Genomic DNA, 15,218 nt, shown 5'->3' with positions numbered 1-15,218 from the left:
AAACTTTGCTTTGAGAACTGGACTCTCAAGGGACTTATTCACTTTCTTACTGGCGGAGCAATTATGATCCTTATATTTCTCCAGATAGCAGGGTTTGGCTTGCGTGGTCCTGTCGCCGGGTCTTTGCGACAGTGTGGCAGGCATCAATCGGCAACGTCGCCACCCGTAGTTTGTTCGCATTTCTTCAAAGACTTGGAATGCGCTATAAAACACATATTATAGTCGGTGCCCTTATTGGAATTTGGGCAAGTTTTTTTTTGGCCAAATAGGTAGCTAGTGGAGGCGATGAGGTTCGTGACGATGGAACCGCTCCGGGAACGTTTAAGAGAGATGGATTGGGCCGAAGGGCATTGAGACCTTTGCGTCCGTTGCAGGATGCCTATCGAGTTAATAGATATGGCTTCCAGAGTAAAACCAGATTTAGAGGCTGATGCCATGATAATTGTCCTGGATGTAGTACTAGAACACTGAGGATAGAACTATATCTCAACTATCTTACAATGCAATGTTTGGGAACTCAAACTCAGGAGAATTGATGTGCGAAATCAAGAGCGTTTGGTATGGTATATACATATATATGAGATACCTGCAGGACTACATACAAAAGAAAAGAAATACAAGAAAGAAAGATCATCGATCATCCAGCTCAGTGCCTCCCAAACTTATTTCGTAAACCAAATGCTGCTGCGGATGTCCCAAAATGGTTCGGCTTCGGGTCAAATGGTCGCGATCGGGAGCCCATTTAAATCCGGGAAGCGTGATGGAGGCCTAGGGAGTAGGAACGGTGATGGTTCAGATCGTAGGAGGCGCGATGATGGTTCGTGATATCATGTAGTTTTAGGACACATAAGAGCGGTAGCTTTCTCAATTGGAATAAGGGTAAGAAGTGCTTCGGCAACTTGGGAAGAGATATGTTTACTAAAGTCTTTACCCACCGCTTTGGGCCATTGGCTGCGAGGTATACTTTGGGCGAACAGAACGTGCAGTTTATTGACCAAGTATGGCATTTCTCTAACCTTAGACAGGCCGATAGCATTCAGAGCAATGCTGAAAACTGCGAACCCGAAAGCAATATATTTGTCAAACAGATCCCTCAGAGCATTGGCGACCTTTTTGACGTTACAAGTCTCCAAAACATCGAACACTTTCTTAAAAGCCGCCACCACGTCTACGACAAGGTCTATGTTTTCGACGATTTCAATGGCTATAACGATTGCAGTGCCGATACCCGGGAGCGCGATCTGTATACCTATCTTTGCCGCAATTTCGAGACCGCTCAGAAGGAAGCCCATGGCCTTTTCAATGTCGGGGACTTCATCTGCCTTCATATACGACAGCGCTAAACCAAGCCCTTTTTTTCCTTTGACGTTTGGAATTAAAGAAATAAAAAGCTTTGGGTTTGGTGTAGCGTCTGCAATCTTTATCGTCTGTTGTTTCAAGTTGCTACCGTTCATGTTGCTTTCGGCAAAGTAGACCTCCTCCGGATCCCCGAAGAGGCGGAATTTCGACACGCTTATTATCAGCTTACCCGCCTTCAGCAACGTCCCGGCCCCGGTTTTAGTGGGATCCTTTTGCCGCCTGATGGTATATTCGAGGGTTAAGGTTATAGGCCTCGGCGTAGAATTGAAATCTATGATACTATTTGTTTTTATACGTAATGTACCAAGGGAAATTACCTTTTTCTCATTCTCAATACTTCTGTTTATTGAGATATTAACAACTTTTCGGCATTATTTGAAGCCCTGTTGATTGATGTTAACTGGGTCAAATAGGGTTTTGGACTATTGTCTGGTTAGAATTTGTCGTCCCCACGGTTCATATAATTATGCTACTGGCACCTACATTCTTAGTGTTAATGAATTCAGTAGAATACTTAGGCGTAGAACATTAACCATCATCGTTCCTAACGATTGTATTATCTGGCCCTATCCAGTCACCAATGTAGCCTCCAATCTTGGTTTTAATCGTTACTACCTTGATATGGAACGTTATATCGTATGGTATACCGAGTAGGCCGATTGGCATCTGAACGTCACTATCTAGTATCTCATCACGTGCCCAACCGACGGGTATTTGTTGACGTCGAACATGCATCGCCATGGTTTGAAGATACTTTATACCTAGGTATCTATCGGGCGTAAAGTAACTTCTGTTCCGGAAAGACAAAAGGTGGGGGATCTGACGAATAAAACAATTCAGACTGGTGCCCCGGAAATTATATTGCGATTGATATAGATCGAAATCGATAGCTATAGAAGAACAATCAATGCTTCTATAGCTGTGTATTTATAGTAAACTTCAGATCTATATAGTACACTCGAGCTTCAATAGTAGATTCGTCCGTATACTACCGGCCGCGAAGACAATATTGATCGTTTCGAAACACCATTGATCAACCGCTCATAATTACCAAGCTTGGATTTCTCACGATGCAATGCAACGGTACGGGCCCACAAGCTCGCATAGTCTAGCCTCGATGTAAACACAAAGGGAAACCTGCTGCGTGATATCCTATGGTGGTCAAAACGTGTCAGAACAAATGTAAATGAGAAAACGACAAAATAAACTTGACAATTGAGATTCCAAGCCTATTCTGGGTCACCTTAGGCCGAATTCGGTACCACACCAGCCCGCAGCACTGTTGGTGGCTGTTGGGGTATTTCTGGCAAGGGTTTCTCTTGAATTGAAGGTCCTCCTTCGGATTTCTCTCGAGGAGAGGTTTCAAGGTAATACTTTGATTGAGCGTCTGGGAATTCGACTTGATACCAGCGTAGCTCACGGACCGCCTGTGTCTCGCGCAGAATCGCCTGCTCATGCAACATCTGCCTTCGTTGATCTGAGAGGTAAATGGAAACAGCCCTATATAAACAAAATCAATATCAATATTAGGTTATAGATGTATTGGGATGAGGGAGAGAAAAAAATTCAATATTAGGGGAGAATGGTATTAGTATTTGTGCCTCAAAAACCATTTATAATTAGGTAGTAACAAGTTTGTAAATACTTTTAGAATCTAGATTCTCACCTCTAGCAATAATACCGGCTTAGCTGTTTACAATCGAATTCTTAACATGGATTTAAATAAAACTACTTACCTAGGTAATTAATATGCCTAAACAACGATCAAGAAAGGGTTCTTTATAAGCTAACCCACCACCAGTTTACTAACTTTACCTATAGATTCTCAATGGCTTTTAAACCCCTTTCAGAAGATAGCGCATGTATTTTCCGATATGTGAAACTTGATTTTCCCAAAGATTGCCGCATTGTTATATGATCTATACCATGAGGTGTTTGCGAGTTGAGGATAGTATTCTGATATGCTGTGCGCATTTTTGCACGTCCCTGAATGAGAGCTATAGTGGTAGGATGGTTAGCGAGATAATAGGCGGTTTGAGTCGCCGGAGGGGATAAAGGAAGGATGCTGTAGGTTGCTTTGGAGAAAGTCGATCTGATGAAAGCAGCACTTACGGGATGTCCGACAACATTATATAGACGGGTATCGCCGTGGGTAGTCGTAGGTCCTATTATGGGCGGGTCGGTGATGTCTGGATAGTGGTGGGAAGGAGTACAAAACCCACGCGGACAACGCGAAAAGACAAACCTCGAACGCAGCAGTACCAGAAAGTTACGACAGTGTACCAGGAACTCTACACACACCGTCATACAAAAACTTGTTTCTCTTTTTCTTCCCTTTTTGTTTCTGTAATTACCAAAGTAGGAAGTACCTACTTAGTTATGATATTGTTACCCCGCAGAAGGATCCATCAAAGACTTCGCATTGATACAGGAAACATTTAAACAGCCATTTAATAAACTATAAAGATCAATTAAAATCAAACTTCGACATAATCGGACGATTACTTGAAAAACAAATTAAAGGAACCGCGTATATATACCAACTAGTAGGTACAATTCCTCAGAGCGTGAACTCCAAAGCGGAGCTAAGGTCACGCTGAACCGAGACTAGTACAATGTACATTAACGTGGGATAGTAGAACTAAGAATTTATAGTTCCTGACACTTCTCTAGGGTTTCCTAGGCTAGTCAGGATGGCTCTGGACGAAAGAACAAAGACAACATTGGAGAATTGTCTTCGTATCATTTACCAAAATCTCAACAACAATCCCACTTACCTAGAAATTATGGACCTCTGCGCGCCATTCTTCGGCACCTCCGATGTTGAGAGAGGAAACCTGACCGATTTCGTCGAAGGAATTTCGGCGAATTCAGAAAGAATAAGACGACAGATGTATTTTTTCGAGGGACAGAGCTTTGATTGGCAGAGCAGCGTCTCGTTCTTGGAATACGCAGAAGTTCGGTTGGAGATCGGGATTTTGGGCATACTTACGATATAATTGGCATCTGGTGTTCCGGGAAGCGCTTGCTATGGAGTTTAAATGCGTTTACGGTTCATTAGCTACTGGATCATTAGGGCTGATGGTAATGGGGTCTGGCTTTGGTACCGTTCCAGGGCTCTTGGGGTTCGCGGTATTCGCGTATCTGGGCTATACGGAGATCGACAAGGTTTTGTGAAGTATTTGAATATTTGGAAATTGGGAATGGTATTTTGGTAATATGATTGCAACATTCGGTGTTTGTAGCTATTCTCGAAATCTCGGGTATACCACAGCCAACTGGTACTTGGAAGTCTTATATTATTCTGCATGATGGGTTGATGCACAATTGAGGAGTCCGGGGACGAGACAAGGTTGATGATGATGTTTTTGGTTGATACATAAGTAATTTAATGTTGATCAGTTATAGGTTTTTGAGGGTGTTATATTAGTGCAATTTCTAATTTGGAGCTTCAAGAGCCCTTAAGTGAAGCGAGGTACAGTACATCCGTAAACAATCCCTTCTGCTCTGGAATGACTTTCAAAACTTGATTTTATAAGTATTTAAGTAATTAGGTATTCATGCCAGGCAAAATCTCCGAAGCCCCTATTGTGCATAACGTCGATGGTTTCCCCTTCCGCATGTTTGTAAAAGATCTAGTTTCTATATTATCAAAAACAGAAATAACCTGCAACCATGGAAGAACCGGCAGAATTTTCTGTCAGCAGTCAGAAAGGCATATCGGTTGACATGTCCTTCGCAGGCCAATCCAATGTCCATACGTGTGTTGATTTTCGATACCAATTGATCCCTAGTCTATATAAAAGTCGATATACAATTAGTATACCAATACAGTTGGTATAAATATGGAAGAGTAATACGTACGATTTTGAAAATTGGCCAAAGCGATTGCGAACCATTACATTGTGAGGTTTCGAGCGTCGTAAGCATATACCTATATGCGCATAACCTTATGAGCCATCTGCAAGATTTCAAAGCTTAGGGTTGAACTCTCAGAGTTTGCAAATGGGCTGTCGAGAACTTTTGAAAATATCCTTGTAGGATATCCCTCCTAATCCCAAACTTACGGCTGGTCAGATACTTTAGTATAGTATATTGATAGATGGCTAAAATATTTCTTACATACCTAGGTAATTTTCACTAACCCCCTGTATCATGGCTTTTCGTCTAGAATCGGCGACACAATAGGTGTCAAGAAGAATATTTCCTAGTCTTCCTCTGGTGATTATCTCCCATAGCATGGGGCATCATGCATTAGGTCCGGCCGACTAACAGGTCGACTCCGGAGATTTTCGAAAACTTTCGAAGTACGTTCTTAGACGGCATTTGCGGCGTATGTCCTAAATATAAACCCTTTGTCGAGTATATATATTCCAACCTCTATCACTTGTATATGCAATAGTTAACATCGAAGATACATTTGATTTTCTCAATTAACATATTGGAAGGATCAAAACTCACGAACCAGGAAAGCTGTAGTAAAATGAGAATATGTATCGATAAAAAATTAATAACGATGTATGAAAGGATCATATGTGATTCTGGTATTATGTATTATGAATATATAAGTACTTATATATATTCAAATTTGTTTGCAAAAGGTTGATCAATTAAGACCAGGTTCATCTTCGTAGATTGTAAAGGTCCTGATCAGTGTAGCCGTGTTACCCGCCAGAAGATCTTAACAGAACATTTTAGTGATATCGTGAAAGTTCTACAATAAATTTTGTCAAGGGGTTTGATCAATTGAGCTATCATTCTTCTCCTTTTATAACATATTGATGATGGTTAGATATCATGAGGTGATTATTTTATACATGGCCATGCGGAAGTAGGATTAAAATTTATTGCCTGCTATTAAATACTTCATGATGGCAGTCTTTATATTCTATCTCTCTCCATTCATTTCTATTTTTTATTAGAGCATTGCATCAACTTTGATATTCAGTCGGCATAGTTTACCTGCTTAAGTAATTACAGGAATGAAAAGCCTGGTAGGTGAGGGATTGGATGGTATTATAGTAGCCATATATATACCTATGTATACTTAAGTATATACTTATATATACCTCACTACAGGGAGAAAATAGCTAAACGTTCACCAAATATCTGTACCCTGTTGGTTTCCAAGTGAACTAGTGCGTATTGAACCGGGGGGTTTTAGTCATATTCATGTTTCGAAGTGTCACAAGACAGATATATTTACTAAGCCACGCGGTTATCTCATGTGTACCAAAAATCTAACATCTTGCAATTGCATTATCGCTTCAATCCAATAAACAGGTAAAAGAAAAAATGCTGTAGACATGTTTCTTTCGAATACCACCTCCCCGCGAAACAAAATCTCAAAAAAAGGAAGAAGAAAAAAAAGCAAGCCGAGATACCCAAGTATCCATAAAGAAACTGACTGGGGTGTTTAAAGATCAACCAAGTTCTCTTCTTGGGTTTTGTTATCATCTTTTGGTGCCGTATCCCTAGTATCCTTTGTCGCGGGCTTCTTTCCTTTCCTGTCGCCGGCGGATCGTTGATAGAACTCGTTGATAACCTTCTCCGGAATACCTATATCGAATTAAACTGGTTAACACTCTATTCAATGATGCACTGTTCTAGTTCATTTTGTTTAGGTAACTTACGATTCAACAATTCCTTCGGGTAGATTCGGAGCAACGACCAGGCGATATCAAGAGATTCGAAAATGGTTCTCGACTCGTATGCTCCCTGAGAAATGAAGTTTCTTTCAAACTTCTCAAGGAATTCCAAGGAAAGCTTGTCTTCGGCAGACAAAGCCTCCTCACCGACGACTGCTTTCATGGAGGCAGCATCTCTACCGATGGCATACTTGGCGTAAAGCTGGTTCGAGACATCACCGTGATCCTTCCTTGTCATGCCCTATTAAAAGTTTTAGCAAAATAAATCGGGAAAATACAATGGTCTATCGACGCGGGTCCCTACTTCACCAATAGCCGACTTCATGAGACGGGACAACGATGGCAAGACATTAATTGGAGGATAGACGTTTCGGTTATGTAGACCACGATCGACGAAGATCTGACCCTCAGTAATATATCCAGTAAGATCCGGAATTGGATGTGTAATGTCATCGTTAGGCATGGTCAAGATTGGAATCTGGGTAATAGAACCATTTCGACCCTCAACACGACCAGCTCGCTCGTAGATGGTGGACAAATCAGTGTACATGTAACCTGGATAACCACGACGACCGGGCACTTCTTCTCTGGCAGCGGAAACCTAGATTCTAGCGTTAGACTTGAATTTATAAGTCCGCTACGGGAAATATTCAATCTCACCTCACGCAAAGCATCGCAGTAAGCTGTAAGATCTGTCATGATAACCAAGACGTGCTTCTCAAGCTGGTAGGCATAATATTCGGCGGTTGTCAACGCCAAACGAGGAGTAATGATACGTTCGATTGTAGGATCATTTGCCAAGTTCAAGAACAAGGTGACACGCTCCAAAGATCCGTTCTCCTCGAAATCTCTGGTGAAGAAACGACTGGTTTCCATATTGACACCCATGGCTGCGAAAACAATGGAGAAGTTGTCCTCATGACCATCGAGGACGCCCTTCGTCGGTCCCTTGACCAAACCAGCCTGGCGACAAATCTGTGCAGCGATTTCGTTATGCGGAAGACCAGCAGCAGAGAAAATTGGAATCTTTTGACCACGAGCGATAGAATTCATTCCATCGATAGCTGAGATACCAGTCGAAATCATTTCTTCTGGGTACACTCGGGTGTAAGGGTTAATCGGAGATCCGTTGATATCCAAGTAATCCTCTGCGAACACCTTAGGACCCTTATCAATCGGCTTTCCTGATCCATCAAAGATACGTCCCAACATGTCCTCCGAAACTGGAATCTTTAAACTCGATCCCGTGAACTCCACTCTTGTCTTCTTAACATCGATACCAGTAGTTCCCTCAAAAACCTGGACGATAGCCCTATTTCCTCGAACCTCAAGGACCTGACCAGCACGTTTCGTCTGATCGGGTAGAGTGAGTTCGACGATTTCATTGTAGCGGGGGAACTTGATGTTATCGAGGATGACGAGGGGACCGTTCACACCAGCGACAGTGTTGTAACGTATACGAGGGTTGACATTGTAGTTACGAGTTACGGCGGCAGCGTTGATAGCGAACGCCTCTTGGGCGGATAATCTGGCTTCGGCCATGATGTGCCCGCCGGAGTAAATGGTCGTCGCGTAAGAAGAAGATGGGTTCGGGGGTGGTTTGGGGGGTTAGCTGCGGGCTGGTGTCGTGGAGGTACGCTGTGGTTTTCAAGCTTGCTGGGATGCGGGACGGACTGCACTACGTCAACTTTGGCTGGTGCTGTATCGATAACCTGACAACACAAAACCCGATGCCCTGCACATCCGTTATGCAAATATCGATATGGACCGCTGCATAGTATACTCATTGCATTACTTTTCTATAAAAGATTTAAAGAATGCAATTGCATTGCAAGTTGTCGTTATCTTAGAAATCATGTAATTTTTACCTTATAAGTGTTTCGTCGCGATCACGACGATATCGTAACAAGGTACTTAAGTTCTGCTGTTAGTGTTTAGAGACCGATGTGAAGTACGTAATGCAATGGTATATAGTCCGCGAATTCGATGAACAGTCCAGCCGTCCAATATAAAACCAAAGATCAAGAACCATGCTAATGTAACTAATTTAATCCCAAGTACCAGTCGAAAGCATATTCATCAAAGGCACAAAAATCAACCAGAGGGCCCTAGGAAGGTAAGGGTATAACCTTAATCTTCAATGGCTTAGACCAACTGTGCGAAAGCCTGCACCATAAACCAAGCCATAACCAGGCGAATCCAAGTCTCATTCCTCCCAGCGCCAGACCCAGGTCCTCGGACTTGTTCTTCGACATTATCTTGAAACTGTCCGATGACATTCCCATGTGGAGCGTATTCTAATAATTCCAATTAGTCGGTTCTGTATATTGTATTATTCAACTAACTCGCAACCACCCGATACAACCACCCGATAAAAAGACTTACCACATGCAAGAAACCACCCGGGTGCCTTTCCCTCACCCCCACACTCCTTTCTGGCACATCCGATTTGAGTAGTATTAGTCCATACTAGCTGTGTGAAGTGTCCAGTCTGATAAAGATTGATATCATTAGTACTGGTATACATCCTGGATTATCCCCAAATGGTCTCAAAAACCGTAGAGAACATACCTCCATGCTAAAATCTGGATCTCCATAATCGTACTCATCAACTTCATCCTTCCACGCCGTAATCGCCGCAGAAACATTAGGATATCCTGCAGCTAAGTTTTCACCATAAGGCTGGCCCTGTATCCCAATACCCATCAGTTAGATCTATATCCAAAAAATCAACTTTAGAATTATAGAATACGCACAGAGTGTTCAAATATACAATCCTCGACAGCATTTTCTGCTGCTTCTGCAAGGGTATCATTCCAGCTTAATGCCGTAGCATTATACCAATCTCTGTATGCTGTTTAAATTGAATTGCGCGAGTGTTAGTATGTGGTATTGACTTGAGATGTTGGAACATATGTGTTGGAGCTTACTGTTCGTGACATTCAAGACCGCTTCTTTGAAGGCTTTGTCAGAGGTATAAGATTTATCGGCGTCTTGCGCATGGATAAAAGAGATGAAGGATAAGATAATTATGAGTAGGCTGAGGGTATGCATTTTTTATTACTATAATATCTTTACTCAGAGAATTTGCAATATTTCAGGTTTGACGAAATATATAGCCAACGTGTATTTTGATTCCAGTGCGCAGCGCTGAAATCGAAAGTAGAGAATACGAAAAGAAGCTCAGAATGCTGAATCAAAAAAATAATAGGGTGAAGTCCGTGAGAAATATTGGTTTAAGCAGTTAGATTGATATCTGATGCTATACCAATATCCTTAAAAAAAATACTGAGCAGGTCCGCTATCGCCGGGTGTGTACACCCGATTATATACTACTCATTAACTCCATCATAAAACATATGTAATTTTAATGTAAGTCTTAGTAAATGACATCGTCACACCTCCACAGCCCACATTTCGAACCCATTTCCAAGGTTTCCTCGTTGAAGATCTTTGATATCAGAATCACCAGGGGTACGTCGACCTTGCATTGTGGAGCCGAACTTCTGGAAAATTACGTCGTTGGGAACATCTCCCAGCGAACCAACTTTAAAAACCACACCTGCAACATAAAAAAAGTTGGACGGGAAGCCGAACATATGCATTAGCTTTGGATCAACCTTCCACGTGGATTATTCAGGAACTAGCTGAATAGCAAATATCTTTAAGAATTTTAGCTATTGCAAATTAAACCGAAAGATTGACATATAACGGCGCTGTTTAAAGGTTCATGAGCTCGAGATTACGTAAGGTTGGGGTTTGGCCATGTGTGAAATGCAACAGGATAAACACAAAATCCGAACAGAGGATTGGAATCTACCGTTGATTCAAAATCTTATAAAGAGCGCCTAGTCCCCTTCGAGCAACAGTGGATTCCTCAAAGGCATCTTTCTCCATCAAGTCAAAAAGTAGATTTGAAGGCAACCGTGTGAACATCATCTCAGTCTTGTAAACTTCCATTTTACGCAAATTTTCCGCTATTACTTCGTCTTTGCCACGAAGATGCAGTTTTACTAAGTAACTGCTATCTTGTTGATAATCTATTGATAGCTGTACGTTAGTTCATTTGACCTAAGACGGCGTAGAGGAATAACTCAACGGGGATAAATAGAAACTGGGTATTTGATTATACAAACCTCGTGGAGGGTACGCATCAATTGTTTGGGGTTTATCCTCAAACTCAGATTCTCCGGGTCGAGGAAGATTATTGGTTTGGAATATAACCTCGCCTCTACGTATGAACTGGTCTCCGCTAAGAGACAATGCCGATAGATGAGTTTCATCCTGTTGGATAAAGAGCACAAAATGGAAGTGTACGTTTCCCATTCCGAAGACTATCAGATTTCCTCCAGAAGTTAGCAATGAGGGTTCATATTCCAGATTGGGCGTACAAAGTGAAAAGTCTAGAGGAAATTAACGTACGCGGTCCAGCACTACCCTGAGAAATCCATATCCCTTGATATGACCTATCTTCCGTCGGCACAAGTAACCCTTTGTCCAACGCAGCATACGTGTACAATTTTTCTTCGTCAAAAACTTGGAATAAATCTTTGCTATAGTCTCCACCGTCATCAGGCCCGGTCGTATGTCTCCAATCGACTATCGTCCTATCTTTCGAAGGTATTTCTATCGGTGGCCAGAGCGGGTCGGGTTTGATGCGACGAAATATCATTTCCTTCGCTTTGTATCGAAAAACTCCATGATCTTTATCACTAGCCGTCATGAACGATTCCGTTTCCAGTTGCCAGCTAGGAGGGGAGATTTGATCTGGTAATGTAAAAGGACTAGCACTAAACGGTGAATTTGAGGAATAACTGAAATTCTGGACCTTTTTGACCGATTTGACGATTTGTAGGACCGTTTTCCCAGCTACTCGATCATACCGAGGGACCAAGAGAGTTCCGGCATCTGTTTGGTTACCAATCCAAACTTTTCGATGCAACCATGCAAAATTGTCGTTAGAACCTTGTAGATTGTGGTTTCCAATCCTTCCTGGTTCGTCGGGGTGATAGTACGAGCCGCCGTGGAAAATTCTATACATTCCTGCAACATAGCTAGAGCGATTTGGATTGGCTGACTTTCCGTTTGGTAACCGACCAAGCTCGTATACATGAACCGTACCTATGTAACCACACTCGGATCTTATAATATCTAGCAGCGCATGCTCTTTTGTAGTTTCCCCAGGGCTCTGCTTATGCCATAATACACTACCAGCCACAGATCTGTGGAATATCGGCTGACCTTCTTCCGCGGTGTTAATGCCGTGTATACCCATCTTGGGCAACTCGACTAGTAAACAGGGCCCTTTATCGGAGGAGTGTTTTCTTAATAAACCACAATTATGCCAGTCCTTAAGAGCGTTTTGGACCTTGAATATTACTTGTGGGTGAGAAGATGCAGGGATTATCCCATTGAAAGTATCCTCCCGGTCGACACGACGACAATACCATCGACCATCTACGGATCCATCGTCTCCGATTTTGAACTCCTCTCCATAATCGTTGAGTTCTCCGACCGGCATGTCGTACAACGACTGGGGACACCAAGACCACCCCCCAGACTCTGCTATAGTCGGTTGGTCGTGCATAAGCGCCAAAGCATCGATTCGTCCAAATTTTGAAAGTACTCGTTTTGTAAGACCCTGCGAGGTGTCGCCAGCTTGAATTTCGATTTCCGCGAGTAAAGCCGCAATAAGCATCTTATCACGGGCCCAAGAAGTACTCCTTGGTTTTAATACCAATAATAAATCGTGTATCGAATGTATTGGACTACGCAGCCGTTTCAGGATCGAAGACGCGATCAAATGCCCCGTGGATGTTCGACAGGCTTCCTGAGCAAGTACATCTTTGTCGAGATCCTTGATAATATGGCCACCCGTTATAGGATCCTTAAAGATTACCTTTATATTCTTGGACATGATGAACTCAAGGGCCGTCCAACCGCGAGTAAACCATGAAGAAAGAACAATTGCAAGGCAAGGGCTTCCATCGTCCTTCCACTCGAATTCAGTCAGATATGTGTCGTGAAGAATCGTACATTCCGCATTCGCATAATAGTTGTGCATCTCATTGATGGCCTTTCTCCTTGCTATTGGCTCTGTGGGTATAGATATGGTATCCCACCAGATCCCTTCAATCTCTGGACTAACGTCCCGAATACAGCCCGCAAAATAGTCGAATAGGCAGGCGTTGACTTCTCCAACTGTCCCTAGTCCGATACCTGTGCCATCGGACCATACGTGTGATATTGCTGCATATTTCCTTCCCATTTCGAGAAGTTGGGGAGGTTGGTTTATTGACCAAACGGTCCAAAATATCGGGTTTTCAGCAGCTTTGTTGAGAATTGCAGGGTCGAATAGCATCTTGGATTTGCAGGTCGAGTCGTGTGCGCCAGTCCTCAGCTGGGGTTGTAGAATCGTGTTTAAGGACCCGGAAGTATTCATTACTTCACATTTATGCAACCGGTGAACCCTTGTAGAATCGAGTGTAGTTAGGGTGCAAGAATTTGTTAAACAATCCTCGTGTCCTTGGTGTGATAGGAGCGGATTGGCTTTAACAAGTTCCATTAGAGCCGGGAAATCCACTTCTCCTCTTTCAGTCGCATTTCGTAAATTCCACAGACGATTCGGACATATGCTCAGGCTATTTGCGTCGAAAGTGGCCATTTTGACAGTTCTACCATAAACATTCAGAGGTATGAAGTGTGGTGACCATATTCCTTCCGAGTAATCCGAAGTTCCGAAATCTCTTTGCACCCTGATCGCCCAATATATGATTTCACAGACCGCAAAAGGATCAGTCTCTCGAAGCCCACCTTTGTCATCTCTCAAGGAGACACCATCATAGAAGTTACCCTCCCGTTTATATTCTTCAAGAAGTCCATTAAGAACCGTGATCGAGGCCGCAAGATGAAAGAACTTTGAGTCGGACGGCAAACCGTCTCTTTCTTGATGAGAAACAGACATTTGGCAAGATATAACTGTCATAACCCAATCCCGGAAGTTCGTCCACTGTGAGATTGGAACCACTTTCTGTAAACTTTGGCGGCTCCGCCGACAATTTGGGTTCTCACATCTGAGAATTCGAGCTTCGGTACATATGCGAGCCACACGGTTCAAGAAAGGAATCTTATTATCACCAAATTCCTTCAAATCCGTTTTCACCCAGTGGCCCCAGGTTCTACCCCAGGTTCTTGATAAATTTGCACAATTTTCAACAGTGTTAACGGCTTCATCGTGATCATAACTTTGAAGTTCGTGGTTGTCTCCTTCAGTTGTTTGTTGCAGGCTATAGCTAGGATCCACAACAGGCGGCGAGGCACCGGGATCCTGGTAGAGCACCGTATCATGATCAAAGTAAAACAGACCGGCCGGCCCATAACCGAAGAGTGGGAGGGTCTGTGGTGGCTTTTTTATCTGAAGGCCCTTTAGCGGCGTATAAGATGTGGGTGCGTATGCCGGAGTGCTAGCCATGTTTCTCGAGACGACCTGAGATATCTGAGACCTATATATTAGCTAGTGAGATAACTAAGTAGCTTTTGAGGAATCGTAGCTAAACGCTCGAGAACTAAGCCAACATCCATACGCTGGAACCAAGCCGGCTATAGGCCGTTAGGCTTTAGCTAGGCCTCGACTTCCCTAATCATGATTCGTCAGGCGAGCTGGCAACTTCGAACGTACTTCGTCTAGGACTATAGAATCCTAGACTTAAGAGCTAGGTCTTATTCACTTTCCAAAAGAATTTAATCTACATCTAAAAAGTACCATGTATTCCTTATGCATGTATAGCTTGACTAGACTAGACCCCACTAGTCAACGGCTCGACACTGCAATTACAAGGATCGATTCGAGTCGAAATCCGCATTACATTATATCACGCTCGAATTAAGAGGACCAACACATTATCAAGATTTAATTGTGCAGGATGTCGAGGTACTTTGTTTTCCATGCTATCCACCGTATATTTTATGTACCTGTACAAGCGGGGCTGAAAACCAACCCCCCTCCGGCTCCACAATCAAACAAGGCTTCATGAATTTGATATTTGATATAATCCAACTATTTATAGAATTAATTCCCACTAATACCATCTAAACAGTAGCCTTAATCTTTTCCCGAGCTTCTTCTATTTCGATATATCGACATTACATTGTATTCAGACTATTGCATCTTGCATTGTAATTGTGATCGATTCGAAGTTGCTTCAAGTATCG

At 42.7% G+C, this 15,218-nt stretch overlaps 4 protein-coding genes across 4 annotated transcripts; all 4 read right to left on the bottom strand.

Annotated features, from left to right (window-relative positions):
• Positions 1-827: 827 nt before the first annotated feature.
• AOL_s00081g333 (uncharacterized protein) lies at positions 828-2,100 on the bottom strand (the record flags this gene model as incomplete). The annotated part of the gene is made up of 2 exons (XM_011125150.1): positions 828-1,630; positions 1,893-2,100. The coding sequence occupies 2 exons, from the start codon at positions 2,098-2,100 to the stop codon at positions 828-830; spliced, it is 1,011 nt and encodes a 336-aa protein (XP_011123452.1).
• Positions 2,101-6,775: 4,675 nt separating this feature from the next.
• Positions 6,776-8,549, bottom strand: AOL_s00081g332 (uncharacterized protein; the record flags this gene model as incomplete). Its single annotated transcript, XM_011125149.1, has 4 exons — positions 6,776-6,918; positions 6,993-7,248; positions 7,312-7,608; positions 7,668-8,549. 4 exons carry the CDS (start codon positions 8,547-8,549, stop codon positions 6,776-6,778), a joined length of 1,578 nt encoding a protein of 525 aa, XP_011123451.1.
• Positions 8,550-9,152: 603 nt separating this feature from the next.
• AOL_s00081g331 (uncharacterized protein) lies at positions 9,153-10,061 on the bottom strand (the record flags this gene model as incomplete). Its single annotated transcript, XM_011125148.1, has 5 exons — positions 9,153-9,304; positions 9,393-9,498; positions 9,579-9,695; positions 9,764-9,861; positions 9,938-10,061. The coding sequence occupies 5 exons, from the start codon at positions 10,059-10,061 to the stop codon at positions 9,153-9,155; spliced, it is 597 nt and encodes a 198-aa protein (XP_011123450.1).
• A 762-nt stretch (positions 10,062-10,823) lies between these two features.
• Positions 10,824-14,478, bottom strand: AOL_s00081g330 (uncharacterized protein; the record flags this gene model as incomplete). The annotated part of the gene is made up of 3 exons (XM_011125147.1): positions 10,824-11,047; positions 11,144-11,341; positions 11,430-14,478. 3 exons carry the CDS (start codon positions 14,476-14,478, stop codon positions 10,824-10,826), a joined length of 3,471 nt encoding a protein of 1,156 aa, XP_011123449.1.
• Positions 14,479-15,218: the final 740 nt, after the last annotated feature.

The sequence above is a fragment of the Orbilia oligospora genome, assembly GCF_000225545.1.
Source record: "Orbilia oligospora ATCC 24927 unplaced genomic scaffold scaffold00081, whole genome shotgun sequence".
NCBI lineage: Eukaryota > Fungi > Ascomycota > Orbiliomycetes > Orbiliales > Orbiliaceae > Orbilia > Orbilia oligospora.
This window is presented reverse-complemented; position numbering and strand designations above follow the sequence as displayed.